Source organism: Megalobrama amblycephala, linkage group LG6 (genome assembly GCF_018812025.1).
Source record: "Megalobrama amblycephala isolate DHTTF-2021 linkage group LG6, ASM1881202v1, whole genome shotgun sequence".
In the NCBI taxonomy this organism is placed as follows: Eukaryota; Metazoa; Chordata; class Actinopteri; order Cypriniformes; family Xenocyprididae; genus Megalobrama; species Megalobrama amblycephala.
In genome coordinates, this window is record NC_063049.1 from 31,938,852 (window position 1) to 31,947,646 (window position 8,795).

An 8,795-nucleotide genomic window follows, 5' to 3' on the forward strand; every position below is an offset into this window, starting at 1 on the left:
TGTATATATTTTAAAAAGTAATTTATTCCTGTGATGGCAAAGCTGAATTTTCTGCATTATTACTCCAGTCTTCAGTGTCACATGATCCTTCAGAAATCATTCTAATATGCTGATTTACTGCTCAAATATCATTGCTGACAGTTGTGCTGCTTAATATTTTGTGGATTTCAGGACTCTGTGATCAAAAGACTTGATTATTTTAATGTGTTCTTTCTTGCAAAATAAAAATATTAATTAAAAAAAAATCTTACTGACCCCAAACTTCTAATGTAATCAATGTGAAGTCTTTGTTCATCGTGAATTAAAAGCCCACAATTTTTGTCACAGGATAGTCAGATTCTTTTTCTGCTTGTTATGGCTCTTTCTATACAAATTAATCATTTCAAATCCTGTGTATTCATCTCAATTACCAGCTCATCATAAACATGATTTGGAGAAAATGTCTCTCTTACATGTAATAAAAATGTAAATAAATAATAATGATTCCCCTAAAAGATTTAGACAGAGATTCATTGTTATTATAGTTTATTAAAAATCATGTCAATAGCCACAAATTTACATAAAAATACAATATTTTTAGTTAATAATTAGCTAGTTAATTGTAAACTCATTTGTAAGTGTGCATACGGGGAAAAATAATCTGCTGATGCAATGTCTGCAGTGTTGTCCAATTCATCAAGCATGTAAACTCAAAACCTTGTGGTAGCTGTACTCCTTATTCAGTACCTTGCTTAAAAAAAATAAAAAAAATAAAAAAATCTAACACTTTACAATAAGGTTCATTAGTTAAACATTAGTTAATGTTAACTAACATGAACTAGCCATGAGCAATATTTTTGTTACTGTATTTACTAATCTTCGTTAACGTAAGTTAATGAAAATACAGTTGTTCTTTGTTCATGTTAGTTCACAGTGCATTAATGTTAACAAGATTTTAATAATGTATTGGTAAATGTTAATATAAACATTAACAAAGATGAATAAATGCTGTAGAAGTGCAGTTCATTATTAGTTCATGTTAACTGATGAACTTTATTGTAAAGTGTTACCAAAACATCTTTAACATTCATGTTTTTCATGTTTGAGGTATGACTGTGTGCAATATATGTAGAAAAACACATTTGAATAATGTTAACCACAGACGCCATTTTACATCAAGAAACTCAAACACTGCCATTCCAAAAACAGAAGTGGGTGTATTAGTTGCTTGCCTCGAACTAATATAATAAAAAATAATTAGGAGTGTATTTGTTCAGAAGAATGGACCATAAGTTTGACATATTTCAAATATACATTTTAGCTCATTTTGGTTAATCTTTGTGGTATAGAAATCATGAGCTTCTCACATCTCTGCAATTCTCACCATTATTTAGAATGAATATCACAGTCTCTGTGAGGAATGATTTGGCCATTAACTCCACCGATTAACACTTGAATTTCACAGCAAACTCCTCCAGTGTGCTCATCAGCTTCTGGTCTTCAGCTGGAGAAGACCTGGAGAAGGCCAGCGGCAGATGCGTAGAAACCGCTTTTCTGTCTGCAGATGAATCAGTGTGTGGAACAGAGGTCAAAGTTCAGTTACATGTTAAAGAGACATTTAGTCTGCTATATATATATAGACATGTTTAAAAGATGATGTGTACAGCAAACTAACGCACACTTTCTGCTAAACAGAAAGGGAAGTTGTTGGGGAAGTTACTTTTAAAAGTAATGCATTAAAATATTGCGTTACTCCCTAAAAAGTAAGTAATTGCCTTCCTTAGTTACATTTTACAGTGAGATAAATTACATAAAGTATATTTGTGTTATTTAACATATTTAAATACAGCAGGTTTGCGTAATGTCCAGAATTTGCATTTCACTGTTTTAATTCATTTGAAGGAATACTGGATCTGTTTTGTGCAAGTGAGATGAGTAAATGCATGCTCACATTTAGTCTAGAATTACAGTAACCATCATGTTTACACAGCGCACACAACACCTCTGCACTTCACTCCAGATTTCTCTCAACACGGGGACAGGAAAGGTGTCGGTCAATACATTTTAAAAAGTAATCTGCTTAAAAAGTAAGTTGGACATTTTGTTGTAAATTTAAAAGCAATGCGTTACTTTGCTAGTTACTTGAAAAAAGTAATCCGATTATGTGACGCATGTTACATGTAATGCGTTACTCCCAACACTGCTGCTAAATGACAAATAATTTTATAAAGATGCTTGACCTTGGAAGAAGAGGCCACTGGGCTGTCTGCTGGCAGCATCTGATATGGCCAGCCACACCACTGTGTCAGCTCCCTGAGCTTCAGTACGGAGTTTATTCTTCATTTTCTCATAGAAATCTGGCATGGATGACCGTACCGCTGTGGATAGAACACAAATCTTAGTGGCTGAGGTTGCACAATACCTTTATCTTATAAGCAAGACATCTGATTTAAACACACTGCTCACCTGGGGTGTCTGCCCAGCCGGGGTGCATGGATGAGAAGTGGATTTCTTTGTGCTGAGCTGCCCATTGCTCTGTCATGATCACTTGTTGCCTCTGAGAAAGGCCAAAGTTTACACTAATCAACTCTAGTATTTTTACTGAAAACATAACAATAAGGAAAAAACTCAGCATAAACTCAGCAATAACATGAGGACAGTGATCCAGGCTGCATGATGTAAAAAAGCTTACACAGTGACCATAATAATGGTCATTGTAACAAAAGGCAGAGTGGTGATGCTGCTGGAATATGTTGTCTTGTGCCACGATTATTTTTTTAACAGCGATGGACTAGATTGGTAAGCCACTAAAAGTATGATGATTTTGTGGTCTATGGAAGTAATAATAAAAGTAAAAAAAATAAATAAATAATAATATATATATATATATATATATATATACACATATAAAATGCAAGTTGCAGTGCAAAGTTTTTACTGAAGATGAAGAAAAAAAAACAGATTTGAATTTGAGTTTATAATTTATAGTAGTACCTTGTTCTGTGCATAAGCCATAGTGCCGTCAAAAGAATCTTTCTCAAACTGAAGATCCTCCACATTCAACTTCTGAACCAGCATCCCACCAGATGACACAGTGATCTGTAATAAAACAAAAACATAATAAAAAAAAAACACTTTACAATAAGGTTTCGTTAGTTAACTACATGAACATGACTACGTTAACATGAATTAACAATGATGCTTCTACAGCATTTATTAATCTTAGTTAATGTTAATGTTAATCTTAGCATTTACTAATACATTGTTAAGAAAAGCTGTGAGCTAACAGAAACATTTTTATTAACTAACATCAATAAAAGGTATAAATGCTGTAAAAAAATATTGCTCATTGTAAGTTTATGTTAATTAATTCATTAACTAATGTTAACAAATGAGACCTTATTGTAAAGTGTTACCACAATGATAAAAAATAAAAAAAATAAACATGTAATACATGAAAATAATGAAATTTGAGGGGGGATTCTGTTTCTAGATTCATAAACTTGCCAATATTCACTAAAGTCATGGAACTTTTGTAACTACTAAAAGATAAAATAAAAAAATAATAAAAATAAATGTAAATAATGACAATGGAAAAAAATACGTTTGGGGAAATTCTGTTGCCACATTCAACACATAGTTACCAACGTCATATCTGGTGTGAGTGTAAATGTGTTTGGAAACATGGAGATAAATGGCGGCAATGTCTCAGTTTGAAAACAGCATGCGTTTATTACACCACTTATTAGGACTCAGAAGAACAGGTGCTTTTCTTCACACTCACCACTCTGGGATTCTCTGACTTCTTCAGTGTGGGAATCAGTGCTGTCGTCAGTATATAAGTCCCTGTAAAACAAACAGGATCAGTGAGCCACATAGTCACTTTTATCTCGTCTTATCTCTAGATCTCAAGAGGTGACACAAAAACATTCTGTACCAGAAGGGATAGCCTCTGACCTTTGTAACTCAATACTATAAAATAGACAAAACTACAAAACTTAAGTAAGAGCTCATACTTTGTGGTCCATATCCGAGAAATGTTAAGATATGATCAATATCAGATCAGTAAAAAACATGAATTAACTTTCCTACCAAGTGTGTTTGTCGCAAAGTTTTTCTCCAGACCATCCTCAGTCAGTTCTCTCTGATTGACCATGCAACCCGCATTATTGATCTATAAATCACATGTGGAGACAGCATGACAATGTACATGTTTTTGTTGTACACTAAAAAAATGCATAGTTCAGACTAAGATTTGTCATATGCTGTTGTTAGCACATTAAAATTATGATAAAAATATATTATAATTATGATAAAAAATATGTCTGTGCACAATAGCAGTGATTTTACGATGCACACAGCCTCTCTAAACCTTGAATACATTTACCAAAGCATGTAGATTGTGTTTCTGAGAGAATCCATTGGCAAACTCCCACACTCTCCTGGGGCTGGACATGTCAACTAGGTGAATATGGACATTCTGAAAGCACATGAGACAAACTCAGGCCAGAATTAATTTCAGAAGCATGTGAAATCATTTTAAAGCATAACATTTACCTCATTTTTACTTTGCTCCACGATCTCTTTTCTTGCCTCCTCCGCACGATCTTTATTTCTGCACACCAGATGTACTGTCCCACCTGAAGAAAAACAAGTTTGTTTGAAAGAACTTTGAATTGCTGTGGTTTTTAGTAGCACTACACATTATTTGCCAGTAGGAGTCACTGTTGTGCCCTTTTTTTGTTGGTTAAACTTGAACCGTCCAATTGTCATAACAAAGCTGATAGATTCACAAGATCTTCTCAGTTGATCTGTTATCAAGGGTAGAATATAATGGCAGTAATCTATATTCTGTTTTTGTTCTCACCTCTCTTTGCGATTTCGCAGGCGGCGGCTTTACCGATGCCGCTGTTCGCTCCGGTGATGATAAACGAGCGGCCGCTCACACTCACCTCCAGATCCGCCGCGCTGAAGCGCCTTTCTGCTGCCTCATAACCGCCCCTGATCACAGAGTAAACTAGACTTTACCTAGAGCACTGCAGAAACTATCGATGCTGAAATTAAGTCTATGACTTGTCAAAGTGTTGTGCAAGCTGAGACGAATATAGACAGACTAATGATGACTTACTTCGTATATTCCTGTAGACCCTTCAGGAACCAAACTGTGTTTCGGTAGAAAGACATCGGTACGATTTTGACTTGTTTCCTCTGGAAAGCGGTGTCATAACATACGAGACACGAGCACGCTGGTAATCAGAGCCACGCCCCTGTGGCGTTTAGTAACAGATCACATGTTGAATGTGTTGTAATAAGCATGGTTGCCAATTCCGCGTTTTTACAACGCAATATCAAACTGTTGCCGCGGGTTTGCATAAAATATATTTGCATAAAAATGCTTGTAAATATTTCATATTCTACCAATGATGAAACTGTTCTATTTTGAGTTTTGTTAGGGAGGGGCACTGGGGAGTCTTTGAACTCTGTGTGCTGAAAACAAAATGTGTTAATGATTAGTACTACTATATAGTCAAGTTGAAGTTGTGTGCATTACAGTGACTGTAAAATATGAATTTTAGGTATGGGAGTGGCATGTTTTCAGTTTTTATATTTGGGCTTGGGTCGTAGTTTTGACTTTTGAACTATTTTTAATTGGCCATTGGTCTGTTTTTTTATATTATTATTGAGATAACAATAGGGGAATACTAACACATTTGAATCTGTAAACCAATAAAATAAAAATTCCGCATCTAATATATTACAAATCAATCATGTTCCTTTTCAACAGTTTAGATGTTGCTCTGGTTTTGTTACGCAGACATGGCAACCATGGTTGAATGCGCGGTTACAAGACGCATGCGCAGATTCCTTGCGAATCTGCTCCATAAAACGATACATTTGTTCTTTGTTCAGTGAAAACGTCAGTTTTGTACACTTATTTGAAATAGTTTCTAAAACATAAATGATAAACATAAATTATTAGATTCAGGTTTCACCACTGGAGTCGTGTTTTTTAGGCAAAGTCGAGTGTATCAACCTAAGTGTACCTAAAAGTGCACTGGTGCGCAACATTCTCTCTTATACATCTTTTCAGAAAACGAGAGTTAACAGTTTTCATCCATATGTATAGCGGACGTATTTATTAGTGTTTTTCAGTTGTCAGGATGGCCGAGTGGTCTAAGGCGCCAGACTCAAGGTTCAAACCTTCCCTAAATACATGGGTATTCTGGTCTCCGAATGGAGGCGTGGGTTCGAATCCCACTTCTGACAGAATATTTTTTCATTATGATTAAAACCGGGATTCCTCCATAAAACGTATTTGAAATTCATTTACATAGTTAAAATGAAAGCAAATAAGCATTCAGAGGAAATGCAAAATTTATGTGTGGTTTAAACTATAACATTTACTAAAAATATTATCTTTGTTTATCATTCTATCAGCTTTCAAGGCTGGAACGACAAAAAAATAGTCTTTTACTAAAACCAAACTGTTCACGTCATTATACTTTTTTGTCATGCTCTGTCATGTGATACAATTTTCATGTGATACAAATTTTCAGTGGTCTTTCTGTATAATTCTTTCATCAATTTTGAGATAAATGCTATGTTAAATAATGAGTACCAGAGGTGTAAAGAGTACCTGAAAACCATACTTGAGTAAAAGTACAGGTACCTTACAGCGAAAATTACTCCATTACAAGTTACAAGTCACCAATTCCAATATGACTAAAAGTCTTAGAATATCTGATTTTAACAGTACTTAAGTATTTTACTCATGCTGAATGTCAGCAAAAAGATGCACTAGTCCTTGACGCCCGAGAGACATGCCAGTGAAAATAAGAAACAGTTGATTTGTAAGATGAGAAATCATGTTTATTTTCTAAAATCAAAATAAAACTGAACACCTCAATATTGCAATAAATCAAGGTCGACAAAACAACCTCTCCAAACGTCTACAAACTCTTAAGTCTCAGTTGAGCTTGAGTGCTCAAAAAGGCCATAAACCAAAATCCATCAAAAGGATCTTGTCAATATAGCAGATAAATAGAATAATGTTAAGTAAAATCAAAAAGTCAAAAAAGTCTACTTGCACCGGATGTGCTGGTTTCGACCTCATCACTGGCAGCAGTCATGACCTTATCTCATAAACCAAACATCTGCAATTCACAATTACCAGCTAATGCACTCACATTCATGTAAAGTAGCCTTGTTGACAAGTTTGAGTGAGTAAAGGCAAAATGCACAAGATATAGTACCTTCAATGACCTTAGAGCTGATATTGCTTCTTTATAGCAGTACTATTGCATTACTCATTACAAATGTATTGGAGTAAAAAGTACATTTACTTGCTGAAAAATGTAGTCAAGTAGAGAGTAAAACTTGCCAATATCTTTGATACTCAGTACAACTACAAAGTAGCCTAAAAGATATTTAAAGGGATAGTTCAACCAAAATTAAAATTCTATCATCATTTATTTACCCTCAAGTTGTTCCAAATCTGCATAAATGTCTTTGTTCTGTTGAACACAAAGGAAGATATTTAGAAGAAAGTTACCAGGCCACTTTGGGGCACCATTGACTTCCATAGTAGGAAAAAAATTACTATGGAAGTCAATGGTGCCCCAGAACTGTTCAGTTTCTCACATTCTTCAAAATATCTTCCTTTGTGTTCAACATAACTAAGAAAATTATACAGATTTTGAACAACTTGAGGGTGATTAAATGATGACAGATTTTTCATTTTTGGGTGAACTATCCCTTTAAGTACAGTAACTAATTACATTTACTCAAATACTTTACACCTCTGAACTATTATCAGTATCACTAAGGCTTATCAGTATAGGCTATAATGATGCTCTTGTATTGCACTGCAGTGGCTTTGAAGCTCCTCGAGATGGCACAAGACAAACAAGGTTAAATTTGTACAAACTTCATAGTAGTTGGGTTCTTGGAAAAAAAAGAGGAAATCGCATGAAAATTAATGCACAACTTGATCAATTAATAATTACTCTCAAATTCTTTAAAACGTTTGTTATTAGGGGCAATTTTTGTAATCTTGAAATTTCATATATGTTTCACGTAGGCTAGTAGCCTAAATATTTCATATATTTTGAAACGGTAACACTTTACATAAGGTCCCATTAGATAGTTAATGCATTAACTACCATTAACTGACTGTTTTACGGTATTTAATTAATGAAAATACAACTGTAGTTCATGTTAACTCAGATCCAACTTTTGATTTTATTTATTTATTTATTAAAAGAAAAGATATTAGTAAAGGCTGAAATTAACATTAATATTGTTAGTTTATGATAACTAATGTAGTTAACTAAAATTAACAAATGCCGTATTGTAAAATGTTACCATTGAAACATCCACCATTACCAAATATAAACATTTCTTTAAAATCATTTTCTTAAATGTTTGGTGTGAGAATAATGACAGCAATATTCTTTGCTAAAGACAAATAAATAAAGTTTATATGAAAGTTTAAAATGCTATTTTTTAAAAGAAATTAAAGAGACAATAAAAAGTTTAAAGCCATTATAATCTGTAATTTAAACGAATGCTGATTCTTCTTAATTTTCTATTGTTGTTAATTTCTTAATCACGTTTCTTTAAAATAGTGGTTCACCTAAGTAAACAAAAAATCCCCCTGCACTAAATCTCGGCCGCGCACTCTTCATCAGCTACTAATGATGTTGTCTTCATACTTCCACGAACAGAATACATTTTCAATCGTTTTAGTTTGGTGGCAGATCCTGTCTGTCAACTTACTACACGAACGAGATTGTACTTTTTCTCATACACAGAAA

At 33.9% G+C, this 8,795-nt stretch overlaps 1 protein-coding gene and 1 non-coding gene across 2 annotated transcripts; one reads left to right on the plus strand and one right to left on the minus strand.

Annotated features, from left to right (window-relative positions):
- Positions 1-1,176: 1,176 nt before the first annotated feature.
- Positions 1,177-5,268, minus strand: dhrs12 (dehydrogenase/reductase (SDR family) member 12). Its single transcript, XM_048194063.1, has 10 exons — positions 5,108-5,268; positions 4,847-4,980; positions 4,537-4,619; positions 4,367-4,459; positions 4,072-4,153; positions 3,764-3,825; positions 2,974-3,078; positions 2,446-2,536; positions 2,220-2,357; positions 1,177-1,537 (listed from the first exon to the last, which is right to left on the minus strand). Exons 1-10 carry the CDS (start codon positions 5,161-5,163, stop codon positions 1,425-1,427), a joined length of 957 nt encoding a protein of 318 aa, XP_048050020.1. The 5' UTR covers positions 5,164-5,268; the 3' UTR covers positions 1,177-1,424.
- An 866-nt stretch (positions 5,269-6,134) lies between these two features.
- Positions 6,135-6,246, plus strand: trnal-caa. The gene is made up of 2 exons: positions 6,135-6,172; positions 6,201-6,246. It is a non-coding gene; the product is annotated as a tRNA-Leu (tRNA).
- The last annotated feature ends 2,549 nt before the right edge of the window (positions 6,247-8,795 follow it).